The 23,423-nt window shown below is 44.8% G+C and overlaps 1 protein-coding gene across 1 annotated transcript in view; it reads left to right on the top strand.

Moving 5' to 3' along the window:
* The window catches only part of LOC129110779 (enhancer of polycomb homolog 1-like), a 24,017-nt gene extending 1,485 nt beyond the window's left edge, over positions 1–22,532 (top strand). The window contains 14 exon segments of the mRNA XM_054622989.1: positions 6,420–6,579; positions 8,164–8,309; positions 8,688–8,894; positions 9,249–9,397; positions 11,012–11,165; positions 12,248–12,406; positions 12,603–12,692; positions 12,890–13,038; positions 14,326–14,488; positions 14,490–14,763; positions 18,526–18,653; positions 19,044–19,185; positions 19,776–20,193; positions 20,783–22,532. Of these exon segments, the coding sequence (XP_054478964.1) occupies positions 6,420–6,579; positions 8,164–8,309; positions 8,688–8,894; positions 9,249–9,397; positions 11,012–11,165; positions 12,248–12,406; positions 12,603–12,692; positions 12,890–13,038; positions 14,326–14,488; positions 14,490–14,763; positions 18,526–18,653; positions 19,044–19,185; positions 19,776–20,193; positions 20,783–20,855 (2,412 nt within the window). The 3' untranslated portion in view covers positions 20,856–22,532.
* Positions 22,533–23,423: the final 891 nt, after the last annotated feature.

A 23,423-nucleotide genomic window follows, 5' to 3' on the forward strand; every position in this document is an offset into this window, starting at 1 on the left:
CACAAAAAAACTCCCTTTTATTTAAAATCATAGATCTTGCAGAAGTGCACAGTGCCTCTTGAGCATAATGTGTTTTATGCATGTTATGGTGGGATAGGGTTATCCTGCAGACTGATGCATTCCATATTTACAGAGAATTGCAAGAATAATGACCTCAAACGCACCATAACAGAACAAAGCATGTGGGTTGTAAACAGCTGAGTCCAGTTGTCATGCAGAATGTTCTTTATATCTACAGCCTTTATGGATGCTTTGATTGTCATAATTATCAGGTTAATATTTATGTTTTCTAGTATTTGTTTGAGCTTGTTGTCTCCCTCTTGTATTACTTCATCCCAGTTTGTTTACTCTAGTGGTATAGTGGGATAGTGTTATAGTGGGATAGTGCATATCTGCACAAAAAAACTCCCTTTTATTTAAAATCATAGATCTTGCAGAAGTGCACAGTGCCTCTTGAGCATAATGTGTTTTATGCATGTTATGGTGGTATAGTGTTATCCTGCAGACTGATGCATTCCATATTTACAGAGAATTGCAAGAATAATGACCTCAAACGCACCATAACAGAACAAAGCATGTGGGTTGTAAACAGCTGAGTCCAGTTGTCATGCAGAATGTTCTTTATATCTACGGCCTTTATGGATGCTTTGATTGTCATAATTATCAGGTTAATATTTATGCTTTCTAGTATTTGTTTGAGCTTGTTGTCTTACTTCATCCCAGTTTGTTTACTCTCGTGCATAGCCGGTTCCTATTACTCACGTTTAACTATAGAAATGATTAGCATTGTGCCTGTAGACGTCATATAAGTACTTTATTAAACCACAGCTGGTAGAGTTGGCTCCAGCTCAGCTATAGTGATGGATTTCTCAGGTCAAACGCGGTCACTTCTTCTAGAATGGGCTCTCCATCTAACGTCTACACCTTTCTACCTCAACTGCTTTTAGATTATTTATGCACGTATGCTGCGGTTAGTTAATAGCTACTAGTGGAAGGGAAGAAAGCGTTAATTGCTAGTGTATCAGCTGGTGTTTTATTACTCCTCCCGGACCGCTCAGTCACTTAATCAGCAGGAGAGCCCCCCCCCATGCTGCCGAGAAGCCTCAGCAGACACAGACACTAGGAAAGCACAGCCAGGGGGCCCGCAAAGTCAGCAGAAATCCTGCTCGACAGCCCTCCCCCCACCTACTGTACACATACACACAGCGGCATTACATAACAGAGTGACGGTGGAGATAAAGAGGACAGTTTTACTACAAGGCTTCGCGTGGCTCAGCTCCCTGACCCACATCCTGTCCGGCAACAACGGGAGATCTCGCTGTGCCGAGCTGTCAGTGACCACATGCTGACCTGAGAATATTTGTCTATTTGAGAAGCGAGTAAGCGTGCGTAACGATCTTGTTTTTTTTTGTGTAACCCAGGTTGTCCTCGTCAGGGCAGTTTGATGATAGAAAGACTACACCTGGAGTCGGCGATAAGCCCAACCCAACGCTGACGGACTTCTTTGTTTTGTCTCATTTGAATCACTAAAATAAGTGCCTTTTGTACGTCTACCTCATCAGTATTCACAGCATCAAACCTGACGGTAATAATTAACCTCTAAAAGCATCATTTGTGCGCCATCAGTAGTTGCAGCAGAAACTGGAAACATTGCACTTGATTCACTAATCATCTGTGCTTCCACTTTTGCTTTGGACAGACATCACATGGGGATATGTTCTGGGGTTTTTTAGGCTGTGTGTTTCAGTGCTATGTTGCAGTTTATAGAAGCCGTAGAGTTGGTACGTCCACTGCCGGTGGCCAGCAGGAACATTATGTCCCATCGCCTAATCGGGGGGGAAATCTGTGATTGTTACATTTGCACTGTTCGATGTAGAGATTCATCAAATCCTGTTCACAAGGGGTCGAATAGACAATGGCTGTCCCCGTTAAAGGCTCGTGATTTGCAATGCAGGAAGGACACGAGAAGAAGAAAAAACAAACAATGGAGCTCATAAAGAAGTACGTCGTTTGCATATTAAATCGCTGTCGTTGGTACGCCAGCAGAGATTAGAGAAAAAAAACACGCACACAGAAGTGATGAGTTCTGTTTCGCTCGGATTTCTCCCTCAATTATGTGCAAGCCGTATTGTTTGGTAATGACTGCGTACGTGTGCCATAGATGATTAAATCGTCTCAGTACTGAAAAACAAAAAAAGAACTGGCCACAATGACCATACGAGCTTCTGAAGCGAACGCACCCTCATTGCGGTTGTGTATCTCTTCTGCACCAACCACAGTGTTGCATGCTTTGCTACGTAGATAATGAAATTCTGCTGGTTTTGTGTTAGTTTATTAGGTGCAATGTTTGTTTCATTGCATGCATTACTGTGCTTTAGTGAATGTTAGATATGGGGGGGGGTGTATGCCTTGACTCACTGAGCAGATCGCCTTCCTCAAGACTTCCTCGCCTTCCTCCAATAGTCATGAGCTGAAAACACCTGCTGGAGGCCAGCACTTTTGTTACCATGGCAGCTTTTGTTGAAGTCGTCTATTTTTTTTTCTTTCTTCTTCTTCTTGGAAACATTAAGTGGAAGGAACATGTGGTGCTGTGATAAAAAAAATAGATTTTCATTTGTCTCTCCCTTTTTATTTTTTTCTATCTGCATCCGTGGCCGTGACAGAAAGCAGCTCTGCCGCTGTGAAGCCTCTGCAGTCCCAGATCGTTTTGTGCAGGAAAGAACAAGAGAATAGTCGATTTGGATATTTTACTGGGGGTGAGAAGCAGAGCGGTTTGACGCTGGGCCTTTGTAGGTATTTGTGCCAGATGTGCTGCCTTTCACGGCCAGCATTATTATCCAGTTGTTGTTGTCCTCCTCATTCTTTCATTTGTGTGGAAAGAAGTAGAATAAAGACGCTTTTGTGCTTCAGAGTGGACAAACTTAAAGAAACAAGGCCAGAAACAAACATTCAGCCGTGACGTGAACTTCACATTTTGATTCAAACAGACAGTTGCAAGAGGTCCTATAAATACCCAGCTCACTTCTCCCATGTGCCACTCTCAAAAGCCCTTCATCCCTACTCACCCAATTCTTTTTTTTTGCAGCAGAGGAAATCCCAGGCTGTGAACCTTTTTGGTTGTGGGGGATCACAGCTGCAAAAGATCAGGATGTCTTGAGGTCTGGGGCGGCTCAGTGGAGCCCGCTGCAATCTGCCAAGCTAGATATCGTCTACAGGACGCGGTGCAACGGCGAGGCCGGGCCGGGCTCGGGGTTTAATTGGTTCCTCACCCTCACTTTTAATGCCGCTTCCTTAACTCACAAAGCTCGGGTTCATCAGCGTGTCAGACAGCGGGGTTCACAGAGGGCGCCTTTTTTTTTAAGGATGCGTTTGACAACTTGCACTGGAGAGTAAAAACACCCAAGCGCCGCTCTGGTTAAGCACCGGCTCGTAGAGTTTACATAAGGTCGTGTCACATAGAAGCAGTGGTCAGTCCTGGTTGTCAGCGGAGCCCTGTAACTACTGGCCACACGCTCCTGCCAGGGGGCTGTTGCTGAGTAATGGTGCATACAATATTTATGGTTTGGAAGAAAACATTTAACATTTGGACTTTTTAAAAACATGGTTGGTTTTCCTCTGGATGCTCTCGTTTCTCTTCCCGCAGTCTGAGGTTAGGACATGTTTTACCTCATTGCACAATGTAATTAAGCTTAACCAGAGTTATTATTTTGATTTACACATTTCAATTTCTACTTTCTACTGGGTATATGTATCAATAAAACATCACATTTAATGTTTCTCTATTTCAAGACAGTGGCTTTTGCTTGCAATCCTTGGTTAAGACTGGCAGTATGCTCCAAATAAAATAGATTTTTTTCTCTGTTCTCAGCTGTCAAACGACTGCTTGTTCCAACTTGGGGGAATTGCAAGAATGCTATTGCAACTGAAGTTTGTTCTGGGTGTATTTTGTTACATTTGAAGTTAAAGAGTAGCTGAGTTCTGGTGACAGAGGAACCACAGCTTCTGCTGTTTCAGACCTGCCGGCTAACCAAGGGGGTTGTTACATGTAGGATCACATGAATTTGGTGGTTTATTGCAGGTGGTTGTGCATTTGTGGGCTGTGAATTAAGGCTGTGCGAAAGTTTCATCGAGCTCGGCTGGACTGTCTGCACACACTGCAACGACATCGCCAAATACTGCACTCGCTCTTATTTTCCTCAAAACCTGTGAGTCGCTTGTGTGATCATGCCAAATTCAGCCGCGGTTAAAGAAACAGCTTTTTGTTGGTGACAAATTACCAAAGTTTTGGTGAATTTGTTTGTGGTAGCTGTAAGCTCACATGCCAAAGTCCTTTTAGAGCCCCTACCCATCAGGCAGTGGGTGAAGGATGTTGCCTGAATCCGACTTTCACTTCAGTCCCAAGGCCTTCAAGGGGTAACTTAACAATGGTCTGTCCGACGCAGTAAGCTGTTTTCTTTTGTGTGTTGGTTGTAGAGAAAGTGTACAGCGAATGGCTTATTGATAAGCTCACCAGGGTCAGACGGTTTAGCTCTGGATACATGCTGTGTCCCTTCATGCCAGCTCACAGCTCTGGTGTGGTTTGGCCCTGGTGTAACTCCTCCTGGCTCCTTTGGATCATACTTAAGGCCTGAACCACTTCAAACTCCCACCAAAGTGTGGAAAGTGTTGAAAAATTTGCCATGTTTGCTTGATGATCATATTTGCCAGCCACAATTCAAATGTGTCCTTGAAAACTGACCCATATCTGAAAAAATCCACCCAAGAAACTGTGGCTGTGAAAAAAAAAAAAAAAAAAAAAAAGTGTGTAATGTGTAAAATGAGTAGGAGCCTTGTTAAAATACTTGTTAGAGCAAGATGGGGCCCAATATTGGCCATCTGTTGCATCAGCCTGCAGAGAGAAGGCCTGCAGAGATGGTTCACTACAGAGTGAGTGTACATTTGTAATAAACTGCAATGTGTGCGATGCAGATGTTGTTACTGGAGCTCAAAGTAGGTCTACACTTATATTCTAGTTATTCAGTGATGCAGATGTTAGTCGGTCTATCAGTAATATGTAATTCAGGCATATTTTCAACAGTACGGGATTCATTTTAGCAGCTCAATTTTTTTTTTAAGCAAATGTAATGTAAAAAACATTCTGAGTTCCAGAGTCAGACGGTGTGACTCATTTGCCAACGTCCTTCCTTTTACTGCCAAGTTGAAGTTAAAGTTCCAGATTTGCAGCTGGAGAAATACGCAGGTGTTTCATCTGTGATCCTATGACTCAGAATGTGCAACAGCATCTTTTTGTAAAAAGGTTTCTTTGGACGCATTTCTATTCTGTCTAAACTTTTGTGGCTGTCTCCAGCTGGGAGTGGAGTCGGAGCAAATGAAAACAGTGAGTCACAGTTGTGGTAGTAGGGTTTACCTGTGCAGGGCTCACAGTGACGCCTCTCCCAGAGATTGCAATCTTTGAAGGACTGAATCTCACCTTCTGTGTACTCGGACTGGATTGACACGCCGATGCACTCGCTGATACTTCTTGTATCTCGGTGTGTTTTTTTGTCGAACACCCCGAGTCCTGCACCGTTCCTCTACCGGTGACTCATTTCTCTTGAGATTCATCGTACTATAACAAATAGTTTGTTCTGCCTGGCTAGAACAACCTAGACAAATGATTGGGTTGGAAAAAAAAAACATTGGAAAATTATCAGTAAAAGGAATTGAAAAGGATTTAGGCTGATGCGTGACTGTGACAGCACTATCCCTTTTTTGTAAAATGCTTTTTGGTGGATAATTGCCAGCATGTTCTGCACTCATTTTAATGGGCACGCCATAATTCCTATGACATGCTTCAGGACTAATTCAGATTCCAAAAAACTGGAAATGTATTTGCCGTTTTTATATTTTTAAACATGTACAACTATTGCTCCATAGCTTCTGGAGCATATCGTGCTCCTAAATGATCCAGCGTGTCTAATGAGAGTTTGAGATTGTAATCTCTCCTCTTGGGAGATGTCATTTGTGATTGTGCTGAGGCTGGTGTGTAGTGACCTCGAGCTCCTCTGCTACAAGCCACATTAATTAACCCTCTAAGCCTGTGCTATTAAATCCTCTATGTTGATATTTGTAATTTTGAATATCTTGTTGTTTTGCGGTTTTTAATCCTTTTTGAAACAGACTTGTTTTCCTGAATTCAGTTCATCTAGAAACAATGACTAAATCAATGTTGCTCATTTCTTTCCAGATACACACCCGTATACGTATTTTTGGATGCATATCCATGTAATGGGTGGTATTTCCGAAAACCAGTTTCGGCCTAGTGGTTGATAAATCTGTTATTCACCTCGCCTTGTTTAGTGTGAGCGTGTCTACTCGACTAAATCCTTTTCTGCAGAGCTCCATTGTTAACGGCCGTTTTCTCTTTCTCCCGTTTCCAGGAGCACCATCTCCAGCGGGCCATCTCGGCGCAGCAGGTGTACGGCGAGAAGCGGGACAACATGGTCATCCCCGTCCCCGAGGCCGAGCGCAACATCACGCACTACGAGTCCCTCTACCCCGGGGAGTTCAAGATGCCAAAGCAGCTTATTCACATACAGCGTGAGTATCCGCCCCGCTCATCCTCTTAGCTGTGTGAGTGGTCTGTGAGCACGTGGTGGTGGAGGTGGTGGTGTTGTTGTTGTTGCTGCCGTTTGGATGCGCCGGGCGTGTCTGATGGTTTCAGAGGGTTAACGCTGCTGATTGAGAGAGATCTGTGTGTTTAGAAGTTTGGGGTTTTGTGGAGCTGTTTGTTGTCCAGACTGGTTGCTAGTCATGTCATGTGGAAGGCCTCTGTATGGACACTTCAAACCACTACCATATGTGGGGAAATCGTACACGGCAGTGTTACAGATTTCTTGTGGGAAGGAGCCATCTGTATGCCCGCCTTGACACGCGCCTGTGTGTTACATTGTGATCATTGTTGTCCCTGGAGGGGCTCCCAGCAGATGTGTGAATCCCAGCAGAAATGTGTTGGCAACGGTCGCCGTGGGTGATCACAAATTAGGGGTCAGTAGGTTATTGTTTGAGATTGAAAAGGGGGGGGGTTTGCTCAATTCCAAATGTACTTTGGCATATTTGCACCGGGTGTGCAACCCCCAAAAAAGAATGCAGAATCTGACGTCTATCGCCAGTGTTAATACCTAAAGTTGCACACTTTCCGTTTGCTGTGGAAGCGTGGTTGCTTTCAGTTTCTATAATGACTTCATTTATAGAGGAGAGAAGGGCATTGAACAAACTGTATACTGCAGACATTAGGTGCACTGTGTTTGAATCAGCAAAGTGTGAACCTGAGGGAGGTTTTCAGCTCCGTTTCATCTTTCATCCAACAGTTTAAATAAGGGGCGGTTAGAGGTGAATGCTGCATACCTTCTCCAAATGCTTCAGGTTTAGACAGGTTAATAAGTTGATTGCATTGGAGCTATGATAGCGACACCGCAGTAAACATGTGCTGTTATATTTTTTTTGTTCAGTGGTCCTAGTAGGTTTACAGCAAACTGCCACTTCCTGCATTATCACCAGACTAATATGTTCCAGGCCACGGCTGTAGATTCTGGCCAGACTGACTGGTAGGGCACAACAACAACAAACAAACAAACAAAAAAAGCCTTAGCCACAGGCAATATTTACTAAGTGGTTGGTTAAGTTCCCAGCCTGGATGCGGGTGTTTGTCCTGAAGCACTGCTTCATTGAGCTGGTGGAGGCACTGAACCAAACGCAAGCACAGTGCTTTGTCACGATAAAATACTGTGTTTATTTTTGGAACAGCACTTGGCAGTAGTTGTCTGAAGACGAGGCGTCTGCATTTCATACCCCGTGGCTTGTGTTTCCCCCACTTTTGCTTGAAATACACTGCTGCTAAATACAAATGACTCTGCATTATAGAACCAAGACCTGCTACTTTTTCATTCATTTGCTTCGAAACACTCGTCGTCGTCGTCCCCCGCTGAGTATTGAAAAACTGTTTGATATCCCCCCCAGTATGTCTTCATTAATTAATAATAAGTCTTGGAAGTTCACGCACAGTGCGGCCGGCTCCAGCTGCGTTTACAGAAGCGATGTCGTGTCTAGTTCAGTCAGTCCTTTGAGCGAACGCCTCTGTGTCTCTCCGTCTCTGGAGTAACCGTCTCTTCTCCACCTCCACAGCTTTCAGTTTGGATACAGAGCAGCCGGACTACGACCTAGACTCCGAGGACGAGACGTTTGTGAATAAGCTGAAGAAGAAGATGGAAATCACCGCCCTGCAGTTTGAGGAAATGATAGACCGGCTGGAGAAAGGCAGCGGACAGCAGGTATTTGTCTGTCTGTCTGTGTTGCTTTAGTTCCTGGGTTTCTTTAATAGATAAGGAAGGCTGCTGCATTTTTTTCTTCTACGAGCTATGCTTTAAGTTCTTGTCATCTCTGACTAATGAGAAGGCAACTTAAATCCATGCAGCTGTCAAACTCAGAAGTACGAGTTTATGACGTCTGCCTGAAGGCAACAAGACTCTGCTGGAGGCCAAAACAGTACTTTTTGTCGTGTTTTTGGCTCTTTGACATGCCTGCAGCGTGTTTATTGTGTTTATCTCTTTATTATTCATGCAACACAAATACTTGTTAAACTTCTTGTCACCGCTCTGTGGCTCTGACCTCTTCGCTGACTTTGGGTTTTCTCCGATGTTCTTCCGCAGCTCGTCAGTCTCCAGGAGGCCAAACTGCTGCTGAAGGACGACGACGAGCTGATCAAGGAGGTGTTTGACTACTGGAGCCGCAAGAGGAAAACCTGCAAGGGGGGCTCCCTCATCCCCAACGTCAAGCAGGAGAAGAGGGACGGCTCCAGCACCAGCGACCCCTACGTGGCCTTCCGCCGACGGACGGAGAAGATGCAGACCAGGAAGGTAGGAATCTGTGGCCAAGGCGAAGCGATAACGCTGCGTGTAAATGATGGCTTCAGGGTGGTCTGTTCGCTGTAAATCATCCATTTATCTCAAAGGGCAGGGCTTGTTTTTACCCCACTGTGGGACGATTATCGCCAACGAGCGTAGCTGTCTGTGAGCCAAGCTCTCATAGAGCTATAATCCTGTTATTACGTTGTCCTTCTGGCATGGACATAGTCTTAATTCCAGCCTTGATGTGTAGGTGATATTGTAACACTGAAATGAAAGGTTTTAAAAACAGTTCAAATCCTCAGTAACTCCCTATAAATGGGAGCACTTCACGTCTGAACCATCGCTGCTCCATTCCCCCCCCAGAATCGAAAGAATGACGAGGCGTCGTACGAGAAGATGCTGAAGCTGCGCAGGGACCTGAGCCGAGCTGTCACCATCCTGGAGATGATCAAGAGGAGGGAAAAGAGCAAGAGGGAGCTGCTGCACCTCACACTGGAGATCGTGGAGAAGAGGTAAGAAAACAACCGGCGGGGGTGAAATTGGCCCCAGAGGGAAGCTTGGCAGTGGCTTGTTAGGGTTTGTCTGCACTGCATCAGCTACCTTGTTATGCAAGTAGCTGCTATTAGGAGGCTTTTTTTCACCGGGATTTATGACGCGGGAGTAATGCTAAACCGTCTCCTAAGATGACAGATGTTCATGAACATGATACATTTCTTGGGGGGGGGAATAATAGCGTGTCCGTGTCTCTGGGATTGGTTCTGAAAAGGCTTTAGCACTAATTGTTTTATCTCCCGGAAGCCTGAAAAAGGTGACGATGTCAGCCCCTTTACTCCATGCGGCGTTCTGCATGGCTTACGTGGTTAACCTTCATGTTTGATTAGGCTTTTGTTTACTCGCCAAGAAGAGGCCATTAGGACACGAGATTGATAGTGTCAAGAGTCGACCAAATATATTCTGTAAAGTCGGGCTTGGCTGCTCGTGTTAATTGGAGGGCCACAGTCACGTACACTGTTTTGCATGCATTATCAATTTAGAGTCCACCCTGTGTTTTATGCAGTGGCGTCAGGAGCAAATGAGCTTATTGACTTTTCTGCGGCTGCTACAATCCCCCCCCAGTGTGTTTGGAAGTACACTAGACTAACTGTTTGTTGGTTTCATTTATCTTTTTTTCCGAGCTCCTCTTTTTTGAATCGTTCGTTTGTTCCTTTTGTGATCCATCTTAACGTGACGTGCGACCGGAATGAATTTTGCTCTGAAAGCAGCCGTCAGTGTGAGCTTAAATTGGAGCCTCCTTTCTCCCTTCAAGTGCTTTTGATTTGTAGTGACATTTCAATTTCCTCCGGTTTATCCCGGTCCGGTCCAGCATCACTGCCACTGTTCACTCCTAGCTGGGAGCGCTCTATTCCCAGTAGATGGATGGCTTCTCCGGCCCACTAGATGATATAAGGCGTGGCGTAGAGTGACCCAGGTGTGCTGCACCGCGTGTGTGTAGTCTGACAGAAGTGTGTTTTGGGCTTTTACTACACACTGAAGTTGAAGGTTTTTTTTTTTTTTGTCTGTTGGCCACGTCTGTATGGTGTTTTCCAATATGCAATAATTCATAATCGTGTTGTGGAATATTGCGGTATGATTTACTATACAGTGTGCACAGGTTTCTTTCTTATATCAAGTACTTGGTGCAGTAAATGTCAATAAATAAATAAAAGACATGTTGTTTGGGATAAGACCATAAAGATGATTTTCTTTTATTACTGATTAGTCTCGGTTGTTTTTTGGGGGATTATTCAAGTAATTGTTTCGTGTTTACTTTGACAACACTATGGTAATGAATTTACGATGTCATGAAACGGAGAAACACAACAACGCCTTCCATTAGCACTTCAATAATCCCTTTTTTAATTTGTAGCCATTCATTTGATAAATCAATTTAACTTAATTTGGTCTGTTTTTGTAAAATGTGTCCATTTTTTTGAAGTAATTTATTTTTTGGCTGGCTGTACTGAGACTTCTGCGACCCTTTTTTTCCCCTGAATTGATACCGATTCAATTTAACCATAAAATAATCCTATAAGCTATTCTGCGGTTGATTTGTAAATATGCCCACCAACTTTTCAACTTTCCTTCAGGAATGGAATGCCCGACTTCGGCAGCGAGGTGATGGCGGAGGCCCTTGCACAGCGAGCGTTGGTGAAGCCCGTCTACACCATCCCCATCATCCCCCCGTCCAGCAGTAACCAGTACAGACACCAGGACCACTTGGACATGAAGGACTACAAGAAAGTAAGTCCAGTCCACATCCACAACACACCGGCTCCCCTCCTCATAATGTCAGGAACATTGGGAAAAAAAAATGATTTTCCCAGCCGCTCTTGATGAGTGAGAAAATGTTATCGACTTCGCACTTGTTCACTTGAGTCAGTTCACACATTGATGATGGCTGAAATGGGCGGGGGGGGGGCTGTATATGCAACACGGACTCCAAGGAGATCTTGACATTTTCATTGGTAATAAGGTACAAACTTTAAAATGGCAACATGGTATATATTTATCAAACTCTTTGCCACACTGGGGGTATGTAACGGATTAGAGGAATAGTTGTTCCCAGGCTCTGTGCTAGCCTTCAGCTAACAGTTGTGTTTCAGCCCGTGGTGCTCTCTGGTGATCAGGGTTATGTCATGGAGGCGGGGGGGTGTAACACGCTTTATGTGCAGACTCCTTCAGACTCGGATCGTTTAATGTAAAGCTACGTTGCCATATGGTCGGACAATGTAGCACTTCATTACCCAGCAGCATTGTGAACTCTGTCACCTCTCTTCCCGTTATAACTTAATTAGCTCCAGTGTCCGACAACCCCTCTCCCGCCCTGCAGGGAGGCAACTATTCCCCCCCTTTCTTTTGCTGGTTGACTTTTCCCTGCTGTTTACGCCCATCACACCCACCCTCACGTCCACTGATTTGACACCGCAGTTCCTACGCCGGAGAGTCCCTGCCTCTCTGTTTGCTTTGTCCCGTCCCCCCTACGTCTAAGGGCTGAATGGGATCTGACTAATCCTAGTAGAGTTGGAGTCTGTTCAGACGGGGAGGGGGCCGTCCCAGTGGGGAAGTTTGGGGGTGAACGGTGGCACGGGGTGGATTGAGGAGGGGGGGCAGCCATCTGGCTCGGCGGCGGCATCTGGCACATGCTGCCATCTGCATATCAATGCCTCGCTGCTACACGCGCTCTCCACCCGTGCGTAGACCACCAGCACCAGACCGCCGCCGACAGTATTGCCTTTCTCGAAGAAAAAAAAAATGCCTTTTCTGATAGCGCTCGACTGTAGCATAAACATTAAGCACGCTTTCTCCCCTCCACCCCCTCACAGCCGGAGAAGACGGAGGCAGTGCGAACCAAAAGGAAATACGAAAAGAAACCCAAGATCCCCCCTCTGTCGACGCCTCAACATTCAGGGCCCTCTGTGTTCAATCCCAAGGACCTCAACCAGTACGACTTCCCCAGCTCAGACGAGGAGCCCTTCTCACAGGTAACGGGATTCCATTATCAGATGAGATGTGCTTTCAATGTGGCTTTAATATGGATACTTGTATATTAACAAACCCAGCTAATGTCGACTGTTCTTCAGCACCTAAAGCTCCTGATTTGCCAGTAACATACTGACTGTTATCGGTTAGGGTGCGGTCCTAGTATTCTCATTCATTTGCGTTGTTTGCATGGTACAGATCCATTCCGGTTCCTCGGAGGCGGAAGAGGAGAATGACCCAGATGGCTGCTATGCGTTCAGGAGGAAGGCCGGCTGTCAGTACTACGCTGTGAGTGCCCTCCTGTGACTCCCGTGCTTCTATTTATAGCGCCGACAGCAAGCTGGCCAGTCTGGGCTGTTAGTCTCCCACACCCTGCTGGACAAAAACAATGCTGTAACAACCACTCGCTTCTTTCCTTTTCTATTCTATTTCTTTTGCTCTAAATTTCCCTCTCTCTCTCTCTCTCTCTAATCATCCTCCTGCAGTCTCGTCCGGACCAGTGTGGCAACTGGCCCTGGGTCAGCCCGTCAGAGGGCGGTCTCGGAGACCCGCGCTTCCGCTACTGTCTGACCTCGCTGAACATGCCGCGGCGCTGCATAGGTTTGGCCCGGCGCCGCGTGGGCAGAGGGGCGAGGTGAGTCTAGTCCTGACTGTTTGGGGGGGGGGGTTTCTCAGATTTGATCGAGGACGCTTTTGATTCTCGTGCAGGTCCTCAAGGGCACAATGGGAGTGGCTCCTTTCCAAGTGTTGGATATCTGGCTGAATCATAAATTCAAATGTATGCATGACTTCATGTATTCTAAAGCTTTTAATCCAGTACATCTTCTAAAGCACACGTGTGATCTGTTGCCCGGATACCTCACGCGTTCATCACATGCATGAAAAACCTACAGATTCAGTTAAGAAAATGAAGTGTGAGAACATTTGAAATGAAACGTGTGTAGGAATGCTGCCAGCACCAACAGCGAGCCGGGGAAACTCAGCCCAGTGTTGGCTGTAGCTGCGGAGGTTGTTTACCACGCCTGGCTCTTTGGCAAGCTTCCCAGCGATCACTTGGCGGGCACATTCCATTATGAATAGCGGGCTGGCTGGCGAAACGATGAACACGACGGTTCGTTTTGGGATTCACCCCGATTCACTGCGGCCTCGAGACAAACCACACAACTTGGCTTTCCGACGTGTTTAAGCCGCTAAAATGCGTCTTAATATCTCCTCCGGTAATTCCACAGACGTTTTTGGATAGCGGTTAGCCCGCGGCGTCCACGCTGCCAGGTGTGTTGTCGTGGCAACTGGGTTAGACGGTATATATCCGTTTCACAGGCGCACATGAGATTAGCGATGTTCTGTTTCTGTCTCCAATCAACATTATCGCCCGCCCCCTCCCGAGTTTATCTCCGAATTAATCTCAAATACGATGATGATAGCAGTACTTGATCTCGTTGGGAAACGTAGCGCTTGCGGTGTTAATATGCCTGTGCAATGTTGGTACGCAATCTAAAAACATGGGCTGTGCTCTGGTGTCAGCCTCGGGCCAAAAATAAACCAGAACATTTTACAGCACTATTGTTAAAGCTCCAAAATAGCAATGTCGTCTCTGTTTTTAGATTTGAAGCATTGCAGCTGCACGGCTGTAAACTGTCTCCTGTTCCATTACATAAGTGTTCTGCTCTGTATTCGGGCCTTTGTCCTGTGTGTTTTTTTGTGTGCAAAACCCAGCTATAGTCAGTTCTGGCCCGCTGGGCGTTGTAATTCGAAGAATGTTATGCAAGGTGTAGTTGTGCAGAACTTCAGTCATAACCAAAGGATGTTGTAATGTACTGGAAATGAGGTTTTTCATTTAATCCAGCCTCAAATGACTCCATTGTTTAGTAAAAGCTCACCACCGGGGGATTTGTTCTAAAGAGTTGTTGTTTTGTTCCAGGATCTTGTTGGACAGAGCGCACACGGATCTAGACGCCATCTGTCAGAGCCTGGACTCGGACCCGGAGCCCGAACCGCTCGCCTCGCCACTTCCAAGTTCACCGCTCCGCAACTCCAACGGCAGTACCTCAGAAAAAACCAATACCTCGGACCCGACCAGCTCCCCCCCGCCCCCCCTCCTCTTCATCGCCCCTGTCGTCGTCATCGTCGTCGTCATCGCCAACACCCATGGACCTCAGCCAGATTCTTTTGAACATTAAATCTTGCCGCTGGAGGCACTTCAGACCACGGACGCTATCCCATCACCCCTTGGGTGGAGGAGACTTGTCTCGCAGAGGATTTAGGGATTTAAGCCGGACTCTGTCAGGACTAACCCGGACCCTGTCTGGAGGGGCCAGCTCCCAGAACCGCACCGGCCCGGCCCCCACCCCCGTCCATGGTGAGTCAGTTGTTTTACTCCGTCACGCTGCTCGCTGTGTTCTTTTGCAATCTTTTTGATTTATGCGTCTTAAAATTGTACTGATTTGAATATTTACATTGGTCTGAGCAGTTGGATTTGTTGCTTTTATTGCATTGCAAGCGAAAGTGTCTTGGCATCACATGGAGCCAATTTAATAAAGTTTTGATAAGCTGTCATTTTAACAAGGTTAGGGATTCTGGCAGTAACTTCTGTGAGTAAATTTAGCAAAAGCTTGATCGAACTCTGTGCTGCATTTAAAGTCGTTGAATTCAGTCTGAGCATCGGTAGGAAACGCAGGTAGTTCATTATGCAGCTGCTGTTATCAGACGTCAGCATCCATCACTTTGGACGGAGGCACTTTCTTCTGCTGTGTCGTGCAACAAGTTGTAGGCCACTTAGTGTGACTTTGGATTCCTGTTTTATTCATTTATAATAAGAAAGTTATAGATTGGTCTTGTTGGAGTTTTTCTTGCAAACCATCAACTGGGTTTCTGCCAGAAAAGTGTTTTGTTTTTTCTTTTCTCTGCTGCACTCCAAAATTATTATTATTTTTTTTTTTTATCTGGACCAACGTGAAGCTCTTGTAAAGCTGTCACCAAGTGAAGCAAAGCGAAACTCAGAAACACAAATTATAATGTTCACAATAAAACAGGCCCTCACGGACCGGCTGCCTGCAGACACAGAGGCGAGGCGGTTGCTATGGAACACTCATTAGCAACTAGCATATTTCTTTTTTGTCACAGGCTGGTGTTATATATTTACTTCATTATTTGTCCATTCATTTACATTTTTTTTTTTTTTTTTTTTTGTATGTTGCCATTTATTTTGCAACCACTGAAAAGCCGTCCAGCGTCAGCATGATTCGGCCTTTTATGTGTGGAGGCGTGTGTGGTGTGGCTTTACAGATGGTGATGGAGGCAGTGGTTGCTGTAGTTCTGCTTTGTTATGCTTGCATGTTTTAAGCAACATTGTGGAGCCTCTTCTTAAGGTAGCGCTGCATGTCGGCCGCTCCTCCATAAAAGTGACCCTGAAGCGGCTCCGTAATTTTTGCCGGTTTTAGCAGCTAACTTATCTGTCGCATGTTCCCTGTCGCTAGGCAACCATGGCGACACATCAGTCTTAACATTTTCTCTCAGGACACGGATTGATACTGAAAGTGCAAAGGAATTAGACAACCTAGCCTATGTGGTTATTATATCACGGCTATGAACCAATCAGATTGCCTGATTTTTTTTATAAGCAGGAAGTGCTACCTGCTATTACAATTGGAGGATTCCCTCTCTGTATGACAAATGGCAGCCTTTGTGGTGTGCACGGGGAGGGGTGTAATTGAAAAAAAAATTATCCATGCAAAAAAATTATTATTTTTAATGATTTATCCATGTGAATATTGGACGGTTAGAATGAGAAGTTGGCCATAAAAGCCGGCTCCGTGTTGTGTAGCGGAGGCTCTCTGCTGTCACACATTGTGATGAGGCACCTCAAAGGTAGACTGCTGCCCTCCCATGTCGCCGGTGAATCACACAGACTCGCTGCTTTCAAGCCCTCGCTCCAGATTCTAATGCGTTCATTTCTGCTCCCATGGCTTCGGGGAGTCAATTAGAAATGGTTTTGTATAAATAGATTCATGAGCCGTGCTGGTCTGGTGGCTGTAGGAAAGGGTAGAACTTTGGTGGCTGGCTCAGGAAAATGGACGAATGTTAAACATGATTTTAACTGAAACCTGGGCTGCTTTCTAATAGTCAAATAACAACTAGGCCCCATGTTAGCTCCTCCCACTTTACCTTGAAGTGGTGGAAAACAGCATAAAGTCAAGGAAAAGAGGTGAAGGAGGGTTCATAAGGACTTGGGAAGCTTCCTATCTGTCCTCACCTGACCTGACTTTACTAATCTGATGAAACTTACTCAGCTTTTATATGGTGCGATGTAAATATAGTCAGCAATTATGGATTTTTTTTTTCCACACATTTTAGATGTCTGATCTGTATGAAAAGCTTAATTTGTCAGCGTCAGATTTAGCAAGAATTAGATTTTGTGTAATCTGAAGAATTAGATTGTTTGTGGTATATGTTTGTTGTTGTAAACCTTTTTTCCCTGCTGTGTAAAGAACAATGTTGTTCAGACGTATTGCTAATAGACAACAAAAAAAACGTAGTCGAAGTAGTTGCCACCTGAGGGTTTCCGTTTTTAAATAAGTGTGTAAGGAATAGAAGAGAACTTATTTTGTGATCGATGGCTGTATTCACTGAAAAAAAAAGTTGCCACCTTGAGGGTTATTTCAGTAATTAAAGTGGAATGAGGTTAACACACATAAGTTGTAGAGTACGCCCACAGCATGGAGGTGTGAGGTGAGCGTTGCTCTGTTTTGCTGGTTTTCTAGAGATCTCTAATCTCTGCACATTCTAATTTCCTCCTCTAGTTTGAGCAGAGGTGTTCTAGCTGTTCTCTAATGCATCATGCTTTAGTTTGGTCCTCGTCCATGTCGTTAACACAAGTGGAATATAGTTTATTCTACTGCATTACTCTGAAACACTGGCTAGTGCTCTCTTCAGACTGAATTATGACATCTGCTTTGAAAAAAAGACTGCAAGGTACCGAAGTAAAGCGTTTTTCTTTTTTAACATGCCTTATTTTGAGTTTTAGACATGATAGTTTATGGAGGTTTAATGCAACCCCTTGTTCTGATCCCAGTTTTAAACCTCACATTGTGCAGATGTGCACATTAGTTTATCCCTCGAGCTTCTCCCGACTTCTTGCTCTTTCTGATCGTGAAATAGTATCTTCATATTAGAGCTGCACAATTATGCCCAAAAGGCTAATCGCCATTATTTTTACGGTGCTCTCACATTTACATGAACAAGAGCACAGCGTTAACTTCCATGCTGTGTTACATTCCTGCAAATGTACAAATCTTTGCATCCAAATAAGACTTCAGCTTTACTTTTTCTTAATAAGCTCTTGATTTGATATGATTTGATATGCAGCGTATGAATGGAGCATGCATTTTAAACATCAATACGGCAGTCAATCATGTTCTTATAATTGTGGGGAGCCAAAATTGGGATCGCAATCAATATTGGATAAATTGTGCAGTCCCTTTTCTTTGATGCAGTTAGTCGTTTGGCTCTTGCTTGACTCTTTATGTGACACAATGCAGCGTTTCCTGGCAGCACACTGTTTTGACCACTCGTACAACACCACAGCTTGAATACCTTGCAGCGGGATCCATGTTTCATTGTGCAAGTTTGAGTGAGAGCTTTGTGTTTGACAGGCCTTCAAACTGGGCCTCCAGCTTGTGTTTCATTGTCAGTACCTTTTGAATCCTGTAGCAACACGCCCGCATCAACCAGACCCTTGTGTTTCTGCCTGAAAGCCCGCTGAGGCATCGCTTTTGTATCCACTACATAGAACCATCACTTTGTGTCAAAGGGCTGCTATTTAAGTTGACAAGCATCCTGGGAGCATGTGGATAAAGAATGCTGTTTATGGTTCCTTAAAGTTTCATGAATGGAGGTTGTCCCGTCTGAAAAAGCTGCCAGCTTTGCAATAACTGTTTACATTTCAGAGGTTATTCCCTCCTGACCAAAAAGAGAACATTTGAAATAAATGATTAATACCTGCACAAAGATTAACCAGCTGTTGGCTTTAAATCAAGTGCTTGCATTTGCTATATATTCCTGTAATTCCTCTCCGTGTCCAAAACTCTGGTTCTGACCGCTGCATCTTTACCCCCGTCCACAGTGGTCACGGCGGAGCAGTACCAGCAGCACCAGGAGCAGCTGGCCCTCATGCGGAAGCAGCAGCTGGAGCAGAGCCAACAGCAGCAGCAAGCCAACAACCCTGCAACGACCACCAACACCAACGCACAGGTCAGTGAGGACCGGCGCAACCTGTGTCCGTAGTCAAAGCACCTGGAGGCGGATTGATATGAGACAGAGTGGGTGTAAAAGTAGTGCAGGAGGAGGAGGAAGGTTTTATCTCCCGTCCTGGTCTGATGTTTGTATCATTTCGTGGACTCCTCACATCAGCCAGAGTTCTCCCAATATATGTAAAATCATTTCCAGTTTAAGGTCAGTTCACCCATCCTCAGGAAATATGGAGCACATCCTCGTTCCCACGGGCAGTAATCATCCACTGGCCCCGGTTCCTGTCTGGCAGCAGAAGTGCTGAGTCGACAGTTCTGTTACATTTTAAGCGGAGCGGGTTGAAGTCTTTTTGGCACGTTGCCTTCATGTTTTCTATCTGGTTTCCATCTCCAGGCGCTCGCGTCCAAGACGTTGGACCAGGCCAGCGCCCAGTTTGCTGCCTCGGCCCTCGTCACCACAGACCAGCTGCTGGCCTTCAAGTCCAAAGAGGAGCTAGTGCTGGCAAGTGGCGTCAACGGGGTCCTGGCAGGAGCAGGTGGGTGTCACACATTTTACTAATTACACCAAACAAGTGTTTACTTTTGTCTGGCTGCTCAGTGGAGAAGGAAGATCAAGTTTCGTACGATAAAGAAGGTGAAATAATGTGCTCGCATGAATACGTATTTATTCATGTCTCACTTTTCTCTCGTTCTTCCCCTTTTTTCTGTTGAAATTCTGCATATTTTTGTCTCTAAAAAACCCATTAACATTTACATAAAACTTTCTTTATGTGTATTAATTAAATTGAACACATTGCCACATATTTCTAGCTGTGGTGGTGAATATAAATTCAGAACGAGGGAACAATAAAACCACTTTTTAATGAGACGCCGTTATTAAAGCACAGTTACCAATGGTCTTAAAAATGAATCTCAGCGTTGCATCACGACCTCGACGACGGAGTCAATAGAAGCTGAACATCGTAAGCGTCTCCAAGATGGGATCTGTGCACAGCTGCTGCGTTAGAATATGTAGCGGGGTATTGGCATATTTACATATATAAGCCAAAGTTATGAAGTGTAGCCACAGAGAAACGAACATTCAGATTCCTGTGTTCCTCATTCTCTTCTTCTCTCTGATGACCAGGCGTCTTCAAAGGCCTCCATCTCTCCAGCACCACCTCCACCCTCCACCAGACCAACCAGTCGACGCACACCACCTCTTCCTCCGCGGCTCCCACGTTCCTCCAGCCCTCCTCCAACTCGGCCACCCCTTCGCCCGCCAACGCCGTCCCCACCTCCCTCACCTCCACCCCCAGCGGCCACGCAGCAACAGCAGCGGCGGCGCTGGGGATCCTGGGATGCAGCGCCGCCGCCGCGCCCACCGCCACCACTCAGGTCCTCATCGGGAACAACATCTGTCTGAGCGTGCCGTCGGCCGCCGGCCTGGCCGGGCGCCACATCCCCCGGACCCTCGGCAACGTGCCACCTTCTGCCTTAAAGCTGTCGGCCAGCACCAACCTGCAGATGCCCAAAGTCTCCGGAGCATCGTCCATGGACTCAAGGTGAGGCTGTGATGTGCCGGCACGCCATCAATACAAGAAAAGACAAAAAGAGAGATTTGTTCTGAACTACCTCACGCTGACGTTTAGCCACAGGCTGCAATTACTTTACACTGGGAACCAAGGCTGCACAGACATAAAGCCTCCACAGTGGAGTGGGCGATCAGACGATAGCTCCTCATGCCAGCGTCTCAAACAACGCCTCCATGTTCCAGACGCAACAGAAGTAACACTTTATTAAAGAAATATGCAGAAGAAGATACCTTTTATTGTCATGTTTATCTCTGGATAAGCAGCGGTTAAGCCTCTGCATCAACACGCACACAGTCCCTGGTTTCGGTATTCAGTTGGATCCGGGATCTAAACATTGCAGAAGCCGTGTCTGCCAGAGAAAACTGAGAATCCACATAAGTCAGCCTGAAAGAAGTGACGTCAGAGCTCCTCAGTGTTCACCCTCAGAGAAGAGATCTGTCTGCTGAGATCTAGGACAGTTAAAGATACCGCTTTGACAAAAACCAACCAACAACACAGGATACAAAACGCTATAAACGAACACCAGCGTTAATCCCCCCTCTTCCTCTCTCCTCCACAGGGATAATCACGACGAAGACAAGCCAGCACTGAACAGTATAGCAGACAACACAGTGGCCATGGAGGTGACGTAGTAGCGGTGCAGCGAGAGGAGTCCGCTCTTTAGGTGCTGTGCATCGTAGCATCGGGAATGCAAAAAAAGGGGACGGCAGGACTCTGACGGAACGACGGGCGGACGGCCGCGACCGCTCGCTTGCAATTCTCATCTCTCATACTTTTTAAAAACCCTTTTTCTTTTTTTTTTCTTCGTTTTTGTTTGTTTTTTCTTTTTGTTAAAAGTAAAAGATTGACATCTGTAAATTATGAAATATGGCAAAAATGAGTATCTGTACAGTAACTACATATTTGTAATATCCCCCTTGTATATATATTACTTGAATACAGAACTGTCCATTTGTGATGTTTTGCACTTGGGAGTCCAACTTAAAAAGGTTTAAAAAAATAAAAAAAAAAAGAGGGAAAAAAAAAGAAGAAGTAAGCCAAGTGAGAGAGATGTGTGAGTTTGTATAGAGAAGAGTTTTATCACATCATGTGCATGGTGCGGAGCCTGCTGTTTTTATCTATTTATTGTGCTGTGTTTACAGTTAATTTGTTTTTTGGGTTTGTTTTTGTTTCTTTTGTACACTGTACCTTTTGTTGGTTCCTGTGCTGTAGTAAATGTTAGGTAGCTACGGACTCCTGGGTATTTATGTATAGTGTGAACACAAAGCAGGTCCCTCTCCACACACACACACACACACACACACACATACACATACACACACAGACATTTATTTTGGGTCCCTGTTCTTCTCTCTGTGGATCATGTGAAAATCAATGGTGACATACATACAGAGCGGGAGGCCAGGAGGAGGAGGAGGAGGATGAAGAGGAGGCGGTGTGTTGTCAGGTGACTGTGTTTCACTTGAAGGGAGACGCTCCTCTCTTCCTGGGAGCTTCCATTAACATCGTCCCAAACACAAGTAACAAAACAGGCGTGAAGTCTCTTCCCAGAAGCCTCTGCTGCTTCTGATTTAAAGCACTATTTTATTTTTGTGATGTTTTTTTGTTTTTTTTCATGGTTTTGATAAATATTAATGCTGCTTTTGTATCGTTTGTTTTTAAACGGGGTTGTTCTTCATTTTTCATGCAAGCGGAGTCCCCTAAATAATTATTTTATCCCACAAACATTTTTGTAAGACAAAAAATTCTGTTATTTTTGTATCTTTTTTTTTTTTTTTTTTTTTTTTTTTTTTTGTTCTTGTGGTAAAATCGATTGTAAGCTTTTCGTTAATTGAAAGACTTCATTCTTTGGTTCATTTGTTACTTGTTCATGCATAGGTGACAAGGGAGGTGAATGGGCAGTTATCGCTGTACGTGTTTCATCATTCCAGTTTTTAATAACTAAAAAAAAATGCTAATGAGGGGGGCGGAGGAGTGACTCTCTCTCTCTCTCTCTCTCTCCTCCCCTTTTTCTTTATTTTCCGTTTTGTTTTTTTCGTTGAAAAAATAATCTCCAGACGGCTGCAAGGCCAAAAACCACAAGTATTGGGTGCCTTCCTTTGGGGAATTCTATGTACTCTCTTCTGTGAAGAGTTAGGCACAAAGGCAGCATTACTTAGTAGTGCTCATCGTCTTTGTCACAATCTGAATGCCCAGTCCAATGGCAGGATATATCCTTGAGGTTTACTTGTCCCACCTGGAGGCTGAAAAGACTAAACAAAAAAAAAAATGTGACAGAACTCTCACTAAAATAAGACAATAAAGCCCAGGGCATTAAATGTGAATCATTTGGAGTCTGTGTCATTAATACGCGTGTGTGTGTGTGTGTGTAAACTACTTTACCTATCTCTGAGGTTTCTCTCTTCTCAATGAAATCAGTTTATGGCGCTCACAGCATTTCTATTTTAAAGGAATAGACTTTATTCAAGTGAATTATTCACCTGAGCGTTGCATTGAACGAAAATATTGATTTATTTTTTTTCACAACATAAATGAAAGCTCTAAAACTTCTTCTATGCACACAAAAGGCTTATTTATCTCAAGGTTTGTCCACAAATGTGTTAAAATCTGTGTAAGTGAACAAGCAATAATGCTGATTTAGCAGTTTTATTATTGCACAGGTGTGCCTTGGGCTGGCCACAACAACAAAAAAGACACTTCTAAAAATGTGCAGTTTTATCACAAAACACAATAGCAAGAATGCTGATGTTGATGAGAAAAACAACATTTTATATTAGAGCTTTTATCAAAAAGCATGAAGCAGGGTAAACAGCCACCCTGCAGACTGTGAGTTGGGCCTGTTGTCTTGTTTTCTCTTATGATGCCGGAGCTCCAGCGAGGCTAAATTGGAAAACCTGAAGTAATTTAGCCTCTAATGGAAAAGTCTATACAGCTGAGTTGCTCCAGGGAATAAGTGTCTGTGTTGTTTTATTCCTCCTGAGACACTGGTGTCACCTTTAAAGGTCACCAATTAACACATTTTATCCAGTTTTTTGGGTTTTTTTTCATCCTTACGAAAACAGAAGTATAAGAATAGTTCTTTAGGGGGGATTATGGTCCAAAAAGTCTAGACCCAGTCTAGTCTTTATGCTAAGCTAAGCTAACTGACTGCTGGTTCCAGCTTTATATTTACAGGTCTAGATGTTAGAGCGGTATCTTTT

Source organism: Anoplopoma fimbria, chromosome 21 (assembly GCF_027596085.1).
Source record: "Anoplopoma fimbria isolate UVic2021 breed Golden Eagle Sablefish chromosome 21, Afim_UVic_2022, whole genome shotgun sequence".
Taxonomy (NCBI): domain Eukaryota; kingdom Metazoa; phylum Chordata; class Actinopteri; order Perciformes; family Anoplopomatidae; genus Anoplopoma; species Anoplopoma fimbria.